Source organism: Theobroma cacao, chromosome 6, assembly GCF_053813885.1.
Source record: "Theobroma cacao isolate CCN51 chromosome 6, ASM5381388v1, whole genome shotgun sequence".
Taxonomy (NCBI): domain Eukaryota; kingdom Viridiplantae; phylum Streptophyta; class Magnoliopsida; order Malvales; family Malvaceae; genus Theobroma; species Theobroma cacao.
This window is the reverse complement of record NC_142644.1, coordinates 1,422,153-1,442,821: the sequence shown is the minus strand read 5'-3', so window position 1 is coordinate 1,442,821 and position 20,669 is coordinate 1,422,153. Positions and strand designations below refer to the sequence as shown.

The window sequence follows — 20,669 nt, the reverse complement described above, 5'->3', positions numbered from 1 at the left end:
CACATATCTTTTAGTAGTGAGAGATGGAATGGATCTTCAGTTTATAAGTAAGGCTCGTGACCGTAACATCTATTTATTTATATTATTTTATAATTGAAAAGTGAGTCTTGAGGGTCTAGAAAACGCTACATTTTTTATAATTTCAAACTTTTTTTTGAAAAGATAATTTCATATATCAAAGAAGTTAAATGCAATTTTAAATATAATATGAGGGTTTTTCCCCCTAATTTATTTATGTTATGCTTTTATAATATTGTGAAAGTTTTTGTCTCTAATAATCCTTTTAATTATTTTTAACTAAGCTTTTTATTTATTTAATTACTCTTTCTTAATTATACTCAATTTTTTTTACATTAAATTTGACATAAACAATTTGTTCAAAAATAAAATCACAAACACAGCGTCGGAATCTTTATATAGGAAAACATTAAGATATTTATTAACGTACGTGATAATTTTTAAATATTATTATTACTAGAAATGTACATGGAATGTCTACGGATAATGTTTTAATTTGCACATTGACAAAAAAAAAATCATAAATGTATTCACATTTTTTTTTATAAATCAAAAGCTGGGATATGAATATATCCAAAGACAAAGGAAGAGTCAAAACTATGTTCTTGGCTACAGCTATGAGCTATATTTACATTAAATTAATAATCACATATGATATCTCTATCGTATCGATTTATTGACAACTGGAAAATCGACAATACGAGATATTTATATTAATATTTTATTTATATTTTCGATAATAAGAAAGTGTCGGTACAACCGTACATGGCACCCGCATGCACCATCCGATGATCTTTGCTCAACCAAAAGGTAATGTGAAGATGGAAAAGGAAAATGGGAAAAGCCTTAGACTTTGGGTTAGACCACCACATCTTCCATGGCCCTACTCGGATTTTCTCTTGACCACCACTGCCTTAACTTTGTAGGGTGCAATCCTTTAATATCTCACCTATGCCCATGGGGTAGTCCTTGATCACTTGAAACAAATTTATGGAAAAAAAGAGAATTATCGAAATGATTACTGAATTAAATGTTTTGACGTATGAAATAAGATTTAAATAAAATTTATTGCGTACAATTGTAAGGTTGTTAATTAAAATTTAAGTATAATATTTAAAATAATCTTAAATTATTTAAAAAAATTTAAATAATTTTTTATTTATTTATTATATTTAATTAAATCTTTATACTTTTATTTTGAATTAAATAAGTTTTAATAATTAATAAAATAATTAATTAAAAATTAATTAAAATATCGTTTATCATTTTATATTAAATGACGTTGATTTCAGTGGTGAAAAGGAAGAGGTTTAATAAGCTCTTGTCCTTCAAAAGTTTTAAATTTTTTTAAAATTTAATATTTTAAATATTAAAATTTTAATATAACTATTTTATAAATATTATTTTTATCTTTAAACGTAAAATCTCGACTTCATTTATGATTGACATAATAAATTGATATATTATAATAGATGATAACATAATTACGTGATATTTTTTACTTTATACGTTAATATTAAAGTCACTTGAACATAAAATTTTTAAATTCAACCAGACAAATCTTATCCTCAATAAAAAAGGACTCGAGATTCCGAAATTCGAATTATCAATACCAAAAGGAAAAAGTAAGTCACTTAGATAAGACTTTAATAGTACTAATTGAATGTGGGCGGGAGGGGGAATTGAATGAAACAAAGGAAGAAATAACAGTACTAAAACAAAGGGAGGAAAAAGAGAATAAATTGAACAGAAAAGTAAAAGTAATGGCAAGGAATTGCGGATGTGGGCCGCCGAGTTGTGACCACAGACACAGTCCGAATGCAACGCACAAAATTTTCAATTTAAAATCGGACAGGACTGTAGGCAGTACTCAGAAAACAGAGTAGCAGTACTTGTAATAAAGTAATTTATTAATTTATGGCCGCAAAAACTCGTCCCCTGTCTGCCGATTAATCGTCAGCAATGGCATAAAGAATGTTCCAGGACTGTTCATGAAATGTAATTTAATTTAATAATAATTGCATGCACGAATTCCTAACTCTCTCCTTATCGAATTCACATTTTATTTATTAATTTAATTTACTTTTATTCTTCTGTCTCTATATATACCTTGGCTCTCCAGTCACCTTGTCGTCGCCATCCAATTCCAGTTCCAATTCCAATTCTATTCTCCGTTTTCTGTTCACAATCCCAATCCAACGAAACCCTTTGTTCCTTTCTTGGTTCTGTGATTTGTTATAGCAAGCAGGTTTCGTTTTCCAGCAGAGTGATAGTTTGAGAGACTCAATGGCTCTTTTGAAGGAAGTCGACGACAGCCTCACTAACCAAATCTTCTCCATCCTGGAAAACAGGTTTCTGTTTGGGTACGACAATGTCGACGCCGATGAACCAAAACCCCATCAAAGCATTCAACTCCAAGAAATGAAATCTGGGAAACAAGTGACTGGGAAGGTTAGAATCCTTTCCATCGACAGCGGCAGCTTTTCCGATGGGATATTGGCAGCCCAATCCCTCGTTCGTCTCGAGAACTTTCTTCGTCGGAAATCAGGAAATCCAAATGCCAACGTCGCCCATTATTTCGACGTCGTTGCAGGCTCCGGAGCAGGTGGAGTCCTCGCCGCATTGTTGTTTACTCGCGGTAAAAATGGCTCTCCGATTTTTTCTGCTCACGAAGCTCTTGATTTCCTTGTAAAAAATCGTCGGAAACTTTTTCCGACATCGTCTCAAGGAATATTAGGTCGAATTTTTCGTCCATCAAAGGTGGAGAAACTGCTGAGCAAAACATTCGGGGAGCTCACGTTGAAAGACACGTTGAAGCCAGTTCTGATTCCCTGCTACGATCTCTCCACCCACGCGCCATTCTTGTTTTCCCGCGCTGATGCATTGGAAGTGGACGGCTACGATTTCAAGATGAAGGACGTCTGTTTTGCTACGTCGGCTGATCCGACGGTGGCGGGGGCGGTAGAAATGAGATCGGTGGACCAGAGGACGAAGATCGTTGCCGTTGAAGGCGGGGTGGCGATGAACAACCCAACGGCAGCAGCGATGACACACGTGCTGAACAATAAGCAGGAGTTTCCGTTCTGTAATAGCGTGGAGGATCTCTTGGTGTTGTCTTTGGGGAACGGAGAGTCGGATTTCGGTTCCGGCAATCTTACTCCGCAGCGGCCGAGGAGCTTCCTTAGAATAGCCGGCGAAGGAACTTCTGATATGGTAAGTAATTCCTCTCTAATGATCACTTTTTACAGTTTGCCACTTCTAGTTATCAACTGTGAGGCTAATTCATTCCATTGTTAAACTTACAGGTTGATCAAGCAGTCTCCATGGCATTCGGCGAATACCGAAAGAGCAACTATGTGAGGATCCAGGGAAATGGGTTCGTCCCCAAAAGTAGTGCAACTGGGGAGGCATTGAGCAGCATTGCCAAAGAGATGCTGGCACAGAGAAACGTGGAGTCAGTCCTGTTCCAAGGGAAGAAGATGAGTGAGGTGACCAACTTGGAGAGAATAGAGATGGTCGGCGGTGAGTTGATCAAGGAGCAAGAAAGGAGGAAAACAAGCATCCTGCCGACGGTGGTTTTGAAACAACCGCAAGCATCAGCCTCACCAAGAACATCATCGGCCTCCGCCACCACCGTGTCAACACAATCTTCATGCTGACACTCTCAATTCCCTGTCTTATTCGATATCTCTTTCATAATTTTATGGTAACTTTCATAATTTTACTTACCTTAAAGTTATGAAAAGCAACGTCAAATGAAGACAGAAGATTTTTATTTACGGAATTCAGTCGCTGCCGCTCGAGATAAATTATAAAATTGTCGATGTGCTGTCCGAGCTGAGCTGTAAACTCTAATTATTATTATTATTATTATTGGAGTTTTTTTTTTTTTGTTATTTTTGGAGTGGTTGGTGGGTGGGAAGAGCTTGTATTATTTGTATAGTTAGACAAATTTTTAGTTTGTTGGTGACCGTGTGTATACATGGAGTTAAATAGAATCAAATCAGAAAAGCGGTGTCGTTTTCTTGTTTTGTGTTGTTGGTGTTGGACAAAAACCCACTGCTGTTGTGTGTTAGTATTAGTATCATATTCCAGACACAAAATTTATGGAATGAATGATTAATCATTTTATAATATCTCTGCTATTTTTTTTTTCTTTTTATTTTGTAAAGTTTTGTGGATCTCCGCACAACTACTGTTCTAAAGAAAACTTTCTCTCCAATAGCTTTTCTTTGAGTTCTTCCCGTCGTGCTATACCGTACAGTTTCTCTACACGTTCCCTGACTTGTATCCCTCACCTCTTGCCACATAGTAGACTGCTCCTATCTTTTTTTCTGTCGTGTTTAGTGCATTTCGCTTTACTTGTTACAGCACTTCCTCTTCTTTTATCAGAAGAACCTTTTACATTCAATAATAACATTTCAAACCCAATCACTGTTCTTCTTGGATTGCTGACACATTGGAAAGTTGTTTTAGATAGGAATTTCATGATCTAAGAATCTGGGGAAACACTCAAACGAATCTATGAATTTAAGAGAATCTTTAAAACTTAATGTTTGTTCAGTTTCTTGCACAATTTAAACTAAATTTGAAATCAAAACTCCTTGCCTCCAAAATAAGTGTCCAAATGCATCTTTGATCTTTGTTGTTTTGAATTTCATGCCCCTTTTTCTGTTTTCCAGTCAAGGTTTGCCCTTTTTGCACCAATCAATCTCCATAATATTCATGTTATTTTGGTTGTGAAGCTGCATTAACCTTGGCTGTGCCCCCAAACTCTTCCAGGAGGCGCTCTATCGTCTTCCTTGATGTAACCTTGTCAATCTCAAAGGCCCTCATGTCTTCTCCAAGTTCTGCATGGCCATAAGGAAGAAGTTGGGAAAAAGAGAAAAATAAGCATCAATATTCAATAGATGCAGCTTAAGCTTATTGTGCATGCTCTATCAAAGTACAGCATGCTTAAATCGAATTAGTCTGATATAGGAACAATTGTCTGCTCTGTGTCAAGGTCATGTTATTGTATCGTCTAAAACCAATGAAGCATCATCTTAAAGATATTTCAATTGTGTGTTGTCTGCAAGTAGGTTAGGTTGCTGGTCCACAAATTAAAGACTTCTTAAGGAGATAGAACTAAGAATACGCCAATAGTCTTGTTTATATGTGAGTCATTGTGCTAATAGTCTTGTAAAAATTCATTGGAATAGAGCGTTTTTTGCAGCAAAACTGACCTGGTTGATAAAGAACTTTGAGAGGCAGTTGTGAAGCATTCGAATTGAAGAAGAAAAGTGAGTTCTTCATGACCTCCACAGATTCGGTTGAGACTAGTATTTCTCTCTAGATTAATCAGACATAAGATATAGTTAAGTAAAGCCACTTTCCTCATAATTAAGGATAGAGACTTGCACGAATGAACTCTCAAATCAAGACTTAAAGGGCAACAATAGTAGGCATGAAAAGTATCGGACCCAAGATGTTTCTGCATGTTATCGTTATCATAAAGATTATTTGTACCCTCTAATCTGACAAGAATCCCAACCACCATAAGATCTTGATCAAATATCTGATCACAGCTAAATTTGTAAAGCTAACAACTGTATCTGATCAGTCATTGTATTTTGCTAATGGTAGTATTTGCATACCAGTTCAGTCAGACAAATATCAGCAAATTTCTAGCAAAGTCCATAAGGAGTTAAACCATTGCAGTTCTCAACCAGCAGTCGCATTAACTGATCTGTTGGAAATACTACCTGGCCAATCTAATTAATTAAATACATTATTTGTATGAATATCTTTGGAAGTTGAACTTCTCCAGTAGATCATAATACTCAAAAACATAGCTCACAAATTCTTAACTATAGGTTAAAATTTTCCAATTTCAAGTTATATATTGACAGCTTGCCAATAAAATAACTCTCTAGAAAAAGTTCAATAAATAAATGATTTTACGAGAATCCAAACCTTGAAATTCTTCTGTTGATCATAATAGCCTGAAACAATCATGAGCAGACGAAGTTTCTCCATCTCTGAGATTTCATGGCAAGGATTTAAAAAAAGTTAGAGGTCTTTTCCACACTAAAAACAATGAAGGGAAAATGTAGATGCTTAAATGTTTTTGTTGAAAAAAATCTAAGATGGAATCAACAATGACAGGTTGCTCAGAGGTTTAGTTAAAAGCAAGTTATTAAACGTAGAATCTTGAAGTAAAGATCCTCAAGTTCCCCAAGAGGTAGCAGCCAAGCAGTAAAGACTGTATCAAATATAATGTTCTTGCAACCAAAAATGTAAATTAGTATTGATTTCATATTTAATAACTCACGCTGAAAAAGTCTTATTTCCCGAGTTGAGGCATTGCCATGTGCAAGAAGCTGCTGCAGTGAAATGCCAATAGAACTCATCCCAACATGTGCAACCATTAACCTTGAACCAGCATTGTCTAGCTTGCCTGGTTTAATAACTCCAAATTAGCAAAAAGCAATTAAATGGGTAATACAGGACAAAGCTCCATGTATCCACAAGGAATATATTCTCAAAAAATATTATGTATTTCAAGGAAAAGCCAATCAACAGGTAGAACTAAATTTACATGTATAACTCCATGTGCACTGTAAAAACAAATATGCTTGCATCATGTGAGCAATTAGTATCATTTTAGTGATGACGCATCAACAGATTGGATAAAGTTGACCTCTTTAGAAGCCAAAGGCTAAGGTCATGCGTTCTTCATGAACCAAAAAATTCTTTCAATCCAAGGGAAGTGATCTTGGTAGTTATTCTTTTTCTTTTCTTTTTTGACAGGTGGATTTTAGGAGGATTACCCCCAAATTTTGTGGGATTCGGAGTTTGAAAACCTGCCAGAAGCCACTACTTTTGATTCCAGCCCTCTTTTTAGATTAATTCTCAATTGAATCAAACCCTACTTTATTCCTAATTCCTAAACCCTATCCCAATCTCTACCTCAGCCAGAAACACCAAAATCCCAAAATTTCTTGCCCTAACCCACTATAATCCAAAGTAGATATACTTCCTCAAATTTGTCTACATCATATAATACTTCTTGATAACTTGATATAGCTATTTTAGCCTGGTCCAAAAGACAATTAACATTAAACAAAGACAACAGTTCCAGATACTTTTGATCTTTATACATGATTTTCTTAATCTTTTGATTGTCTTTATCATTCTTAATTCCAAATTCATGAGGGTGTTTGTAGGATTATTTCATTTTTATTTTTTGAAAAAGGGCTTAACAGCTTCTGCAAATGCCTGTTTTTCGTGAGTGGGCCTTTTGCAAGCTATATCATTTGCATGCAAGTACATAGGCAAAACTCTTTTTTTTTTTTTTAAAAAAAAAGAACTTGAAAAATTGAAACCCAAACTTTGCTCAACTAGAAATAAAGCTGAACTTACTTATGCTATCAGTCCTACTAAAGTCCGGTAATCAATTCTCTAATTGCTGGCCATTAAATTGACCTAATCTACCTCATAAAATGAACGCCCTAATATATAATATCTTCTTCCTCAGTAAGGTGAAACTGCTCAGAAGCTTAAGCTTTATGATGACTCCATTAGTGTACCTTTAGAACATTTTCTCACTCTGTACTATTGATACTTAAAACTGTAGCTGGATGCCAAGAGTCTGTACGAAAACTTTGTGGAAAAAATTCAAATAAATTTAGTTAAAGGGCAAGTGCATACCTACTCTTGTCCACTTCTTGAAATCTTTTCCCAAAATATCAGCTACTCCCAGCTCAGAGACATCATATAGTTTATATCGCACTGCAAATCATGAATTGTAGATCCAAATATTAGCCTACAAGAGTAAAGAAGACCTGGAATAGGGAATGGAGTGGAGTAACTTTTTTTTTTTTCAGGGGAGAGTGGGAGTACATGGATAAATTGACAAAAAAGAACTTACATATCTGGTACAGGCCATTGCATCCAAAACGACCAGCACCATTAATCAACAATGTAGCCATGTATTTATCCTTGGAAGTACATTGAGGGCTTGATAAATTTCCAGTGTCTAGCAGGATGCCAGCTAACTGCACAAAAAATTGAAAAGGTAATGTAATTGAATTTTCAGCTGCTCATCATTTGACTTTGCTTCATGACATTTTCATTTTCAGCGCTTAATGTTATTTTAACTTTCACATTTTAGTTTTATTAAAAAGAAACTTAGAAATTAAATATTTACCGCTAATTATGTTAACCAGAAATAATAGGCAACATTTTATTTAACTGCTTGCAAAGTGCAAGTGGATGCTTTATTTATACGTGCTAGTTGCTTTCATAGTAAGTATATCACTCTTGAATCATTTGACACATAAATAGGAAAAGATTAGTTAATAGAATATAGCAAACCATAAAGGCAAAGAGAGGAAAAAGAAGCAAGAATTTTGAAAATTCACGAGTAATAGCAGTAACTACCAAAAGTCGGCTGAATCCTTGTCCTGCCAAAATCTCAGGAGAGGTCATTGCAAACTTTTCAGCAATAAGTGTACAAGGTGAGCACTCCTGCATACATGCATGGGTAAAACAACAAGATCCCCGTGACTATTTCATAACCACAGAATAGATTTAAAAGTTAAGAACAAAGAAAGTTTATATGAATACATATATGACAAATTATAAAAACCAACTTCTTAGGTGTTGTTTTGAGAGGTTTATGTTCTTAAGTTCTGTTTGTCACGCATTCTTTAACATCAACAAAATGTGTTTGATAGTGTGTTTTTGTTTTAAGAAGGAAAAGGATATCACTGGAAACAAGAACTTCTACTGTTTTGCTTTCGAAAATGATATTTCCACCCTTGCACAATTCGAAAGAGACCAAATGATGCTCGAATATGAACAGTTTTATTCTTGTGAATACTTTTCTTGTATAATAATAAATACTCACGTTAAACAAAATATACAATTATATAATAAAACATAATTATAAGAGAAGAGAAAATATACATAATAGGTATTTTCAACCATAATAATTATGTAATTTAAATACAGCATAACAATAAAAAGTGGGTATAGATTAACTAATATGATATAAAAGTTATTTAAACATATAAAAAACCAAAAAGGCAACAGCTACTTATAAATTTTTTAAAGTTACAAAATCAAAATCATATTTTATAAGTTATAGTTAATACAATATGAATGCATGAATGAAAAGTACATTATATTTTTTATAGTTCAAATAATATATTTTATTTATCTTTACAATTATTATATTCTTATCCTCTGTTACTTTTTGTTCCATAAAGCCTGATTTCCTAGATGTATTTCTTTAGTTTTCTACTTTAAAATTTATGAAAAAATTCCATAAAAACTTTGTTATTTAATAACAAAATTTGAAAACAAAGCAAACAATGAGGAAAAAAAAAAAGATGAAAGCAGAAACCTAGTAATGCTAAGAAAAGATTCATTTTTTGCCCTCTTTCATATCTAGCTCTTTTTTAGCATTGTACTACACGAGTTTCAGTTGATGCATGGTTAACATTGGAGATTGGAAAGCACATTCTTGACAAGATGGATTTGGATGACAATATTTTGACCAGGACTGTAAACTGCAATTTATTGACAAAATCCTTCCTGAAGAGAGTTAACCAAGCAAACTATTATAAACTTGGGTGAACTAATTGGATCAATAAGCTCCGATTGGGCCATGCTTTCCATAGCATTCAAGTATAGAAGAATCCTTCCTAGCATTAGTTTTCACATGGAAGGGAAAGGAGAAAAGGAAATATAATCCTTATAACACTTAAGGGAACAATGGACTCAAATGTATAACACTATGAACACCAGGTGCAGGTCTCAATAAATAGTGACAACATGGTGAAACTCCAAAAAAACAAGATCATTATAAATAACAGGTAATATTAACAACATCTTGAATTGGATTTATGTGCAAAAGGTATCTTTATGTTACATCTGTGATAAGGCCTCCTATGAATCAAATATAGCTTGAATGCATGCTATCTCAATGATACTAGAGTAACTATACTAGATATCCTATAAACCCAGCTGCACATTGGCGCCCCTAATGCTAGGTGTTAAAATCTCATTCTCATCAGCTTTAAACTTCTAGAATTGTTACTTCCAAAATAAAAATTAAAAAAAAAATCCAACACTCCATTCATGTATAAATTATGCAACACTTTAAGAATTTTAATTAAATTATAATTCAAAAAGCAGGACAACAATCTAAATATGTCCAGCCATGAGCCAATTCCCAATTCAGAGAAATGATTAATGCACCTCAATCTTTATAAGTGAAAGTTAAAATTGTTCCAATTATTATTGTAAGTAATCTTTACGATTGTTCCACATATCTGAGAATATCATTTGTTCTTTTTTTTTCCTTATGCTTTTGATTTTTTATTTTATGTTTATATCCATTTCTTGACTGGATAAGACCTCAAGAGATCACAGGTACAACAAAGATTCCATCCTAATCAACTTGGCTGGTTTAATAACTAGAAAAGAACTTTGTATTCTGAAGTCTAGTAACAGCTTCTAGTAATTCTCCGTATTCAAAGCCACATCCCAGCAACATCATAATATGACATCACAAAACTCAAGAACATGGGTGTAACAAATCAAGAAAATGAACGAGCATCAATACTTATTCCCAGAAAGTGATCCTGATAAAATATGAATAAGTAATAATTACATTAAAAAAATAACACAATGTAAATTCTCAAGGCATACCTGCCCCACAGTAACTTTCTCAACCCAACGGTACACACGTTCACCCTGTAAATAGAAGTGAAAAGTATATCATTCCATTTTTTTTCAAATTTGCAGGAAACAAAGAAGGCATGAAATGTTAACCAAACTGAGTTGTCTATGTACCTTTGGGCAATTAAAGATTTCGATTACTGATTCTTTTAGTGCCTGTACAAGGAAGCTAAATACATCATTTCTGATGGTCAACAGGTAAAAGTTACTTTTGGAAGAAATGTTACCTCTTGTTTAGTCGGGAGCTTGGAACCATTTAATAGAACTAGCTTAAGACTCCCAAACAAGTCATAATATGATAGATCGATCTGCTCAGGATTTCACCATCAAAAGAAAGAAATTCTCAGTTAAAGCTGACAATTAAACTTTAATCCTATTTTAAAATTTTTACAACTCTAGTCTATAATAGTTAAATTAAATTCTAGGTATGCATGACATGATCTGCAGATGAAAGAATAGAACCATTTACTCAGATATTTAAACTTATGTGTCTAATAGCTGTTAGCACTTGTAAGAAACGTTTGATGCACTCATTTTTGGGCCAGTCATAGGAATAATATAAACTAAATGTGAGATATGATATTTTATCCAACTGAGCAGATTAGATATTGAGAATTAATTAAGCTTAATAAGTTTTTCTAGAAGCCATCAAATTGCATACATAGGGAAAGTAGTTCTCATCAAATTTGAAGACGATAAAACGTTAATGTAGGAGTTTCACAAGTCGAATCTAACATACCTCATTAATAAAGATTAAGGATGACTGATCAATTTGACAAGAATCCAGCAACCATTTTAGTTCAGCATGTGAATTCAGCTCTGTCCTCTTCATGTTGATGACAGGCACAGTGCAGAATTGGTGACTTTCAAGCATTCCATTCAAGTAGAAGGCATACATGATCACCGCTGCAACAGATCCAACATCTGAAAATTGAAAAATATGTAATTAGACTAGTGAGTTCATTATAGACCATTTGCAACCTGGTTGCCAATCATACTTAGAACCCAAGCATCTTTATCATAATAATATTCTTACTTTTCAGTTTCTTTACCGTGACAAAGATTTTATTCTTAAACTTGTAAAATAAGAACTTAAATGGGAAATAAAAGAAGTTATGTAAATTATGGATGCTTTACATATTCTGAAAATTTATAAGGTTTAGGATAAATCTATACTAATGGTTGTATAATCTTGAAAAGTTGGCATCATTTATGAATTAAATGCTGCTTGCAAATTGGCACAATGATAAACCAACTTGCATCTTAAGTTGGTGCTATCTGTGAAAAGAATTTCAGGACATTCACGGCAAGAAGCAGATGAATAGGATTGTGGAAGTCAAATTTTCTACTCATTCCAAGATTTTAAATTTCTTGACACTGTAGAATAATGCCTCCTAATGAATTTGCCAAATATTTTTTTAACATTAATAATAATAACAATAATTCATTAATTAATTCTCAGAGAGACTTGGGATTTTCAAATATGGGTGAAGAATGGAAACCACTATAAAAGCAGTCACAAGAACAATGATGCCAAAGAATGTTTGAGGCCTAAGCTTATGTTACATTATCACCTACTGCTTCATGCACATAATCAAGAATTTGGATTAGGCTTAACAAATCAAACAAGCAGTAAAATTACTTCAATCAGAGTCTTTGGTTAGAAGCAAATAACGTGGAAAAAGTAATAGGCATCAAACAAAGAAATGAGACATTAAGACTCAAGAACTTTGTTTAATTATCGTGATAAGAGCAGACCACAGAGATTACCAGAGACATCTTGCCCAATAACAGTATGAAGGAATCTTCCTGGAACACCAGCATCGACCTTAACCCTTTTTGACTTCAGAAACATATTAAGACTCTTAATGCTTTCACATGATTCTACAATTTCCATTCGTGGTGAGTGTCCATTATAAAATGAAGCTGCAGACTGAGGAAGTGGAATTCTTGACAAGCTTGTTTTTGTTTTGTTAACCGTATATGAATTTTCAATTTCAGGTCTCATCAGAGAAAGTGAAGAATGGTAAGAATCAGCCATTTCAGAGGTCCTGCTGCTGGAGTCCTTGATTGAATCACCTGGATCACCGAAATGAAAGCTTGACTCTGGCTGAATGTTTGGGAATGCAGATGCAGTTGGTTTTACAACATTTGACCAACTCTCATATGACGCTTGGCTTGATGGTTGATGAATAACATCTGAGACTGAGTCATCTAATGGTGATTCCATGGACTTTTCAGAGATATCCAAATCAAGGTTTTCGAGCCTTGAGTTACCAATATCTGATGTAGATTGAGAAATCTTCTGGATATCAAAAATTCCTCCAAACTCTAAGTTAGAAGATTTATCCATTAAAGCACCATCTTTTACTAACAGGCCATTGAAGTAAGGGTTCTCTCGGGTACGAATATATGATTCCTGTGAGCCAAAAGCAAATAATTAAAATTTATAACATAGAAAAAAAATCTACCCTGGAAAAAGCAAAGAGCAGTTAAGGAGATGTTTAAATATTTAATTTCATCCCCCACTGAAGGTCTAAGATTCGTAACATGAAGAGTCTAAGATTAACTTAGGCTCTTCACATGGAGATTGACTCTAATAAATCAAAATTGCTCCATCTCTAATCGTTTTAATTAAAAACTCCAAATCATTAGGTGTACAAATCTCTATATCATGCAAGTAAAAGACCCAAAACTTTTTTGCAATCACTAAGCTAAAACATCATATTATTATCACCGCATGGTATGCTTTAACCTCTAGATCAACATAATCAGGATTCAAACATTTCACAAACAAAAGTAATTAATAATACCAATACAGTTAACTTAAAATGAACAAATGAGCAAAATGCTAAGACCAAATTTAACATAATTATCTTACTTTAACAATTAACAAAAGTAGTAAGAAGCAAAGTCAGTGTAGCGAAGTTGAGTCCAAAAGCAGAGAGAAAGTACCTGAGAAAGTCGTTTGGGAGAGCTCATGGTGAAGAAGAGAAGGAGAAAGAAGAGGAAGGTTGGGAAAGGAGAAGAGGAAGGAGTTTTGAGGAAGCACCGAAAGGGCGGCAGATTCGGAGAGGGGAACAGATTGAGAACACCGTGACATTATCAAATTCTTTGTGAAATCCGCCATTACATTACATGTACAGCTAGTTTGTCTTGAAAACCATCGCTGCTGGCCTGCGCCAAACAAAATTAACTCTTCTTTCCTTGTTTCTTTTGAAATAATACTTACTAAACACGTTGGTTTTCAACCTGAGACAGAGACAGAGACAGAGAAAAACAGAGATTTCCTCTGTTTCTTTCTTCGAGGATTTTATAGGGACGGAGTTTCGCATTAAACCAGGTGTACAACAAACAAAGCCTCTCGGTGGAACCCACCGGCATGCTATAAGAGAAAAAACAAATAAAATTATAGGAAAAATAATTTATATTTGATGCATTATCATAAATTTTGCATATTAATATATAATTATTTCATTAATAAATAAATTTAAAAATTAAAAATTTTTTACAAAAGTTATTTTTGAAAGGTTTACATTTTTATATTTATATATTTATGAAAAGTGATATTTCGTAGTTTACATTAAAATATATTACATTAAAAGATAAAAAGAGAGAAATTATGAACAAAAATTATTTATATTTAGTATATTGTCAATGTAAAAAATTTGTAAACTATCATTTAATCACATAATGTCATTTTAAAAATATGTAAAGTTAAAAGTTTTTAAAAAATAAAATACGTCTTTTTAAAATTATGAATATTTATTTTTGAAAATTCTTAATTTTTTTAATTTTATATATTAATAAGACAATAACATTTTATTCATGAATAGTTTATAAAATTCGTACACTAATTTTGTATCAAATATAAACTCATAAAAATATGAGTAATTTTTTAAATAAAAAATATGACTTATAGAAAATAGATAAAAGGACATTGTAAATTTTTTTAATTTTATAGTATTATAATTACTATTTTCTTACTTTTTTGATAATTTTATTACTTGAATTTATTGCACTTAACTCGTGATATCAAATTTAATTAGGAGCATTTAATTTAATATAAAAGATAAACATTAATAAGTTAATTAATTACATTTATTTTGATTAAGTTAATTGCATTTATTCTCTTTTAAATATCCAATATTATTGTCTTTGATAAGTTACAATTCAATTTGTTTTAAATCAAATTAAGTTTAATTTTTAATTTTAAATATGTTTTCCTTATTTCTTTGTAAGTGTTTATTTCAATAAACATATATCAATTTGCTACTATAATTTACTCTGCATAAAAGTTATCTTTTATTTTTCATTAAATCTTTATTAAGAAGTATTAACAATTTCAAAAAATAAAATATAAATAATAAAAAGTACTATCTAGAAAATTTCTAACCAAAGTGTATTAAGAAACTACTTGAAGAGTTTGAGACTCATCATAAAAATCTTCTTTTAAGTTTTATATCTCGAATTCTCCACCAATTAGTATTGGTGCAATTTTATTTACAGACAATATGAAGAATGGGAGATTCGAACTCTACTTTTTAAGCAGGAAAATAATGTACTAATCAATGAATTAAATGTTCGGGTGCTATAATAAGTTTATTTGTTTCTCCATTGTATATAAAAAATATGTATAAATAAAAAGAAAAAAATCTTAATTCAACTAGAAATAAAATATAAATAAAAAAATCCTAATTCAACTAAATAACTAAGAACGACACAATGGGCAAAGCTTTTTCTTGCATAGCCATGGCAGAATGCAGTGATGATGGAAAACATGAGAGCAAGGCATGCTTGTGGCTTCCGAACCCACCAAGAAATCTTCCAGGCAGATTGTGCAACAACTATTTGGCCTGTCAACCACGACTTTCCTCAGCTTCTCCACCATTAATGCCGCCGTTTCTGATTCTTCTGATTCGTCTTCTTCTTCCTCATCATCATCATGATCCGGGAGTTCATCAACGACAGCCTCGATCTCCACACGCATTCTCAAAACCTTTCGAGTCCTGTACCGTTGGGCCATCGCCATACGGTGAGCGCAGGCCAAGATCTTATCCACCATGAAATCGTGAACGGGAACATCCATGGAGACGAGCATGTCTCTGACAGTGGAGACGTTGTCGTTCTCGTTCATCAAAAGGTCCACCCTCACCTCCTCTGTCTTCTCAAAAACAACACTTTCAGGTTCCGTAAAACAGGGTTCGTGGTCTTCTTCTTCTTCTTCGTCGTCGTCGTCGTCGACGGAAGCCGATATGAACCTAGCCTGGATGTTGATGCTAAACGTAGCACAAGGGAATGACTCATCCTCGGGGGCTTCCCAGTCGACATCCCATACATGGCAACAAGTTTCGAAATCATCCGACATGGTTAATTTCAGAGCAAGTAACAAGAACGGAAAACAGGGAGCGAAACTTTGAGTGGAAGAAGGACTCAATTTGGGCAGGGACCCGCAAAATTTATAGAGGTGGAGGTGAGTGGGTTGTTAAGTCGATGCTGATCGCTTTGTGAAGTAAAAAAGAAAGAGCCCATGCTTGGAATTGGGTTGAAACTGTGGGCTTTATGCAATCCAACTGCGCTGGTGGAATTCTGTCAAGTCTCCTACATCCAGGGAGTAATGGCGAATTCAAGAAAGGGCTTGAAAGTTGAACCCTTCTTGGCGGCTCCTTCATTCTTGCGGTAGCTGCTCTTAATTTGGCTTTTTGGCACAATCTCATTTGTTAAAAAAAATTCTAAAATAAAAGTTTTAATCTTTTGAAAAATAATTTTGTTTTTATTTTTTCCTTTTTTATTCTTTCCTTCTTTCTATTTCAAGTAACCATTTTTTTCTCTTCCACCCACATAATGAATGTGCCGAGTGTAATAATAATAAAACAATCATGGCATAATACTTAAATTTTTTTTAAAATTATTAAAAAAATTGTGAATAAATTTTTATTTTTATTTTTTATACATTGAATTAAACTCGTTTATTTTTATTTTAAATCAAATAGACCTTTATAACTAATAAATTGACTAATTATTATTAGTCAATTTGATATATGTCATTTTTATGAATAGTTATTAATTCACTTAAGGTGTTTGAGGCAAATTTGGTTTGTTCACGTCAATGTTTGTTCCTAAACTGACATTGAATTTGACCTTGATCAAAAAAATTAGATCGACAATTGGCTGGAACTATTAAAGGGGTTACGAGAGAAAACCAAAATGAAAGGAGAGAAAAAAATAAAATTTTTGTATTGATCAAATAAAATTAATGCCATGTAAGTGCGTAATCAAGATCACGCCAATACTACGTTAGCACTGAAATTACATTATTGGTAAAATATCATGTTACTACATTCAACGTCGTATTAGTAAAATGCTAAGTCAACTTAATCAAATGTCATATCAGTTGAAGAATTTTAACATTATTTAGCGATTAGATAATATTGTTAATTTAGAAATGTATAAGCTTTGATTTATACAAATTATTATTCAATGACTAAATTCAATACTTTGATAGAGTATATCGAATAATTGCTTAATTCAAGTGTCACGGATCCTACGTCAGTAAAAGATAAGTGGGTTTTAAGTATATAGACTTGAGTTTTCCTTCATTTATCAAGTACGGTTTTGAATTGAAAATATGAGTTTGTGACAAGTAGTATTAAAGCAAATTCAAATATTCACTGATGTAGAGTTCCATGATAGATACAAAGGTCAATGTAGACTCAAACCAGTATAAGGGTTTCTCTTCTTTATAAGGGTTGAGGTAGACTCATATCAGTGTTAGGGTTTCTCTTCTTTATAAGGGTTGAGGTAGACTCAAATTAGTGGCTAAAGCGCTAACACAATGAGGGCATCCCATAATTGGGTGGAATAAAATGTTACGAATCCCATATTAATAAAAGATAAGGTGAATATTAGTAAGTACATAACCAAGAGCCACTGCATTAAAAGTAGGGATGATGATGCGTATCTTGTTACAAGGTACTTGTAGATACCCGACCCGATTATATAGGGTTAAGATACCCTATAATCAAGTTCGAGTAATAATTTCATTACTTGTATCAGGTTTAGGTACCACCCCTTAAGTACCCAAACTCGATTATGTTTTTTTTTTAATTTTATGTAATTAAAGACAAACTTATGTTGTTAATTAAATTAATTCATGAAATTATGATTATTCATTAACTTGTAATATATTTTAATATATATACTCTATATATTGTGTTAATTTATAAAAAAATATAATTACTATTATATATATACTTTTGGTATATATACTTTAAATATATAAACATATTTACTTTTTATTTTGTATTAACGTTACAAAAATTATAACTTATAAAATTATTAATTATAATATATATATATCTTTGTTCGTATAAATTATAAAATATATATTTAGAAAGAAGTTGTGAGATTATAATAATTTTGGAACCTAATTATTTTTTTAATTTTATGCAATTAATAACAAACTTATATAGTTAATTAAACGTGTAATGTTGTTTAAATTATTGTTTGGATATTGAAAAAAAAAAAAAGAATATTGGTGAGATTATGTGGTATTGAAAAAGCAATGAAAAGAAGTCCTCGGCATTTAAGCGAATTAGAATTCTCCCTCCGATTGGAATATGAAATGATTCGGCATCAATAAGAGATTTTCTAGATGTAAAAATCCAAAGCTAAATATTTGAAATTTGCTTATCGAAACACTCGATATTTCTATCTCAAAACGACTCGTAGTGTGACGATCAAGAAGCTTTGAAAGCTCAAACAGTGAACTTCTTTGAGAGGCTTTATACCAAGGATATCAGCCACTTCTTATATATGTAATTCGTGGTCAATTTTCAAATCTTGATCAGGCTACGATTGATTTATTGTAGAGACCTGTTGATATTATTGAAATATATTCTGACACTCTTTGAAATGAAGTAGCTGAAAAATAATTTATTTTGACTTAATTAATCACATTTATTCAGTTTTAAATATCCAACATTATTGTTTTTAATAAAGAAGTTAGAATTCAATTTATTTTAATTTTTAAATCAAATTAAGTTTTATTTTTAATTTTAAATATATTTTCTCTATTTCTTCCTAAGTGTTTATTTCAATAAAAATATATCAAGGAGCAATATCCAAAAGAAAATTCAAATAAATTTTTATACTTTTATTACATTCAATCAAGTTTTTATATTTTTATTTCAAACCAAATAAATCTTTATATTTTTATTTTGAGCAGAATAAACTCTTATAATTAATAATTAACTTAATCAAATTTTTTTGTCATTTTATGTCACGTAATGCTGATATAACATACTAAAATATCTTGATTGATAATGATATAACATATTGATATATCATATTTGATGTTGATATAATATGTTAATTGAATATGATAACATGATCATGTGATATTTTTTATCTTCCACATCAATGTCACGTGAATATGAAATGATAAGTTTTATTTTATTTAATAATAATTAATTAATCATTAATCATAAAGATTTATTTAACTTAATATAAAAAGATAAGGGTTTGATTAAATGTAATTAAAAAATAAAATTTTATTTAAATTTTCTTAAATAATTTAAGAGTTTATTTAAACACTATGCCATATATCAATTTGCTACCCTAATTTACTCTTCATAAAAATTATCTTTCATTTTTTATTAAATCTTTATCAAGAAATATTAACAATTTCAAGAAATAAAATACAAAGAAAAAAGAAAAAAAAATCCTAATTCAACTAAATAACTAAGAACGACACAATGGGCAAAGCTTTTTCTTGCATAGCCATGGCAGAATGCAGTGATGATGGAAAACATGAGAGCAAGGCATGCTTGTGGCTTCCGAACCCACCAAGAAATCTTCCAGGCAGATTGTGCAACAACTATTTGGCCTGTCAACCACGACTTTCCTCAGCTTCTCCACCATTAATGCCGCCGTTTCCGATTCTTCTGATTCGTCTTCTTCATCATCATCATCATCATGATCCGGGAGTTCATCGACGACAGCCTCGATCTCCACAAGCATTCTCAATACCTTTCGAGTCCTGTACCGTTGAGCCATTGCCATACGATGAGCGCAGGCCAAGATCTTATCCACCATGAAATCGTGAACGGGAACATCCATGGAGACGAGCATGTCCCTCACGGTGGAGACGTTGTCGTTCTCGTTCATCAAACGGTCGACCCTCACCTCCTCTGTCATTTCAAAGACAACACTTTCAGGTTCCGTAAAACAGGGTTCGTGGTCTTCTTCTTCTTCTCCTTCTTCGTCATCGACGGAAGCCGATGTGAACCTGGCCTGAATGTTGATGCTAAACGTAGCACAAGGGAATGACTCATCCTCGGGGGCCTCCCAGTCGACATCCCATACATGGCAACAGGTTTCGAAATCGTCTGACATGTTAATTTCAGAGCAAGTAACCAGAACGGAAAGCAGGGAGCAAAACTTTGAGTGCAAGAAGAACTCAATTTGAACAGTGACCTGCAAAATTTATAGACCTGGAGGTTAGTCGGTGGTCATCACTTTGTGAACTACAAATTTTAATTTGTTAAAAAAAATTAATTTTTTTGAAAATTAAAAAAACAAAATTTATAAAAATAAAAGTAAAAAATTTTATGAGTACATTTTAATATTTTGATTTTTTTTCTTTTCTTTTCCTTCGTGCAATTTTAAATATAATTATCATGACAAAATATTTAAAAAATATCTTTAAATTAATTAAAAATTTTTAAATAATTTTTTATTACATTAAATTAAATTATACAATTTTATTTTAAATTAAATAAACATTTATAATTGACAAATTAATTAATTATTATTATTTAAAATAAAATTTGTCATTTTTTATACTAACTTGACATTGATGTATAAATAGTTATTAATCTTGTTCAGGCGCTAGAGGCAAAATCGATTTGTTCAGGCTA

The 20,669-nt window shown here is 32.2% G+C and overlaps 4 protein-coding genes across 4 annotated transcripts; 1 reads left to right on the top strand and 3 right to left on the bottom strand.

Annotated features, from left to right (window-relative positions):
• The first annotated feature begins 2,163 nt into the window (after window positions 1–2,163).
• Window positions 2,164–3,814, top strand: LOC18595186 (patatin-like protein 6). The gene is made up of 2 exons (XM_007023018.3): window positions 2,164–3,231; window positions 3,324–3,814. The coding sequence occupies exons 1-2, from the start codon at window positions 2,305–2,307 to the stop codon at window positions 3,675–3,677; spliced, it is 1,281 nt and encodes a 426-aa protein (XP_007023080.2). The 5' UTR covers window positions 2,164–2,304; the 3' UTR covers window positions 3,678–3,814.
• Window positions 3,815–4,475: 661 nt separating this feature from the next.
• Window positions 4,476–13,879, bottom strand: LOC18595185 (uncharacterized). Its single transcript, XM_018122740.2, has 14 exons — window positions 13,705–13,879; window positions 13,487–13,506; window positions 12,520–13,168; window positions 11,489–11,673; window positions 10,977–11,057; window positions 10,864–10,905; window positions 10,720–10,764; window positions 8,443–8,529; window positions 7,931–8,057; window positions 7,711–7,791; window positions 6,332–6,457; window positions 5,974–6,038; window positions 5,244–5,349; window positions 4,476–4,868 (listed from the first exon to the last, which is right to left on the bottom strand). The coding sequence occupies exons 1-14, from the start codon at window positions 13,877–13,879 to the stop codon at window positions 4,747–4,749; spliced, it is 1,911 nt and encodes a 636-aa protein (XP_017978229.2). The 3' UTR covers window positions 4,476–4,746.
• A 1,467-nt stretch (window positions 13,880–15,346) lies between these two features.
• On the bottom strand, window positions 15,347–16,149 carry LOC18595184 (uncharacterized). Its single transcript, XM_007023016.3, has one exon. The coding sequence runs from the start codon at window positions 16,115–16,117 to the stop codon at window positions 15,461–15,463; it is 657 nt and encodes a 218-aa protein (XP_007023078.2). The 5' UTR covers window positions 16,118–16,149; the 3' UTR covers window positions 15,347–15,460.
• Window positions 16,150–19,482: 3,333 nt separating this feature from the next.
• LOC18595183 (uncharacterized) lies at window positions 19,483–20,145 on the bottom strand. Its single transcript, XM_007023015.3, has one exon. It carries the CDS (start codon window positions 20,143–20,145, stop codon window positions 19,492–19,494), a length of 654 nt encoding a protein of 217 aa, XP_007023077.2. The 3' UTR covers window positions 19,483–19,491.
• Between the last annotated feature and the right edge of the window lie 524 nt (window positions 20,146–20,669).

Coding starts and splice junctions, on each gene's coding strand:
- LOC18595186 (XM_007023018.3), top strand. CDS start 2,305: ATGGCTCTTTTGAAGGAAGTCGACGACAGCCTCACTAACCAAATCTTC. Junction 3,232..3,323: donor GCGAAGGAACTTCTGATATG/GTAAGTAATTCC, acceptor TTAAACTTACAG/GTTGATCAAGCAGTCTCCAT.
- LOC18595184 (XM_007023016.3), bottom strand. CDS start 16,117: ATGTCGGATGATTTCGAAACTTGTTGCCATGTATGGGATGTCGACTGG.
- LOC18595183 (XM_007023015.3), bottom strand. CDS start 20,145: ATGTCAGACGATTTCGAAACCTGTTGCCATGTATGGGATGTCGACTGG.
- LOC18595185 (XM_018122740.2), bottom strand. CDS start 13,879: ATGGCGGATTTCACAAAGAATTTGATAATGTCACGGTGTTCTCAATCT. Junction 13,169..13,486: donor AGGTTAAAGCATACCATGCG/GTGATAATAATA, acceptor TTTGGCTCACAG/GAATCATATATTCGTACCCG. Junction 7,792..7,930: donor CAATGGCCTGTACCAGATAT/GTAAGTTCTTTT, acceptor CATGATTTGCAG/TGCGATATAAACTATATGAT.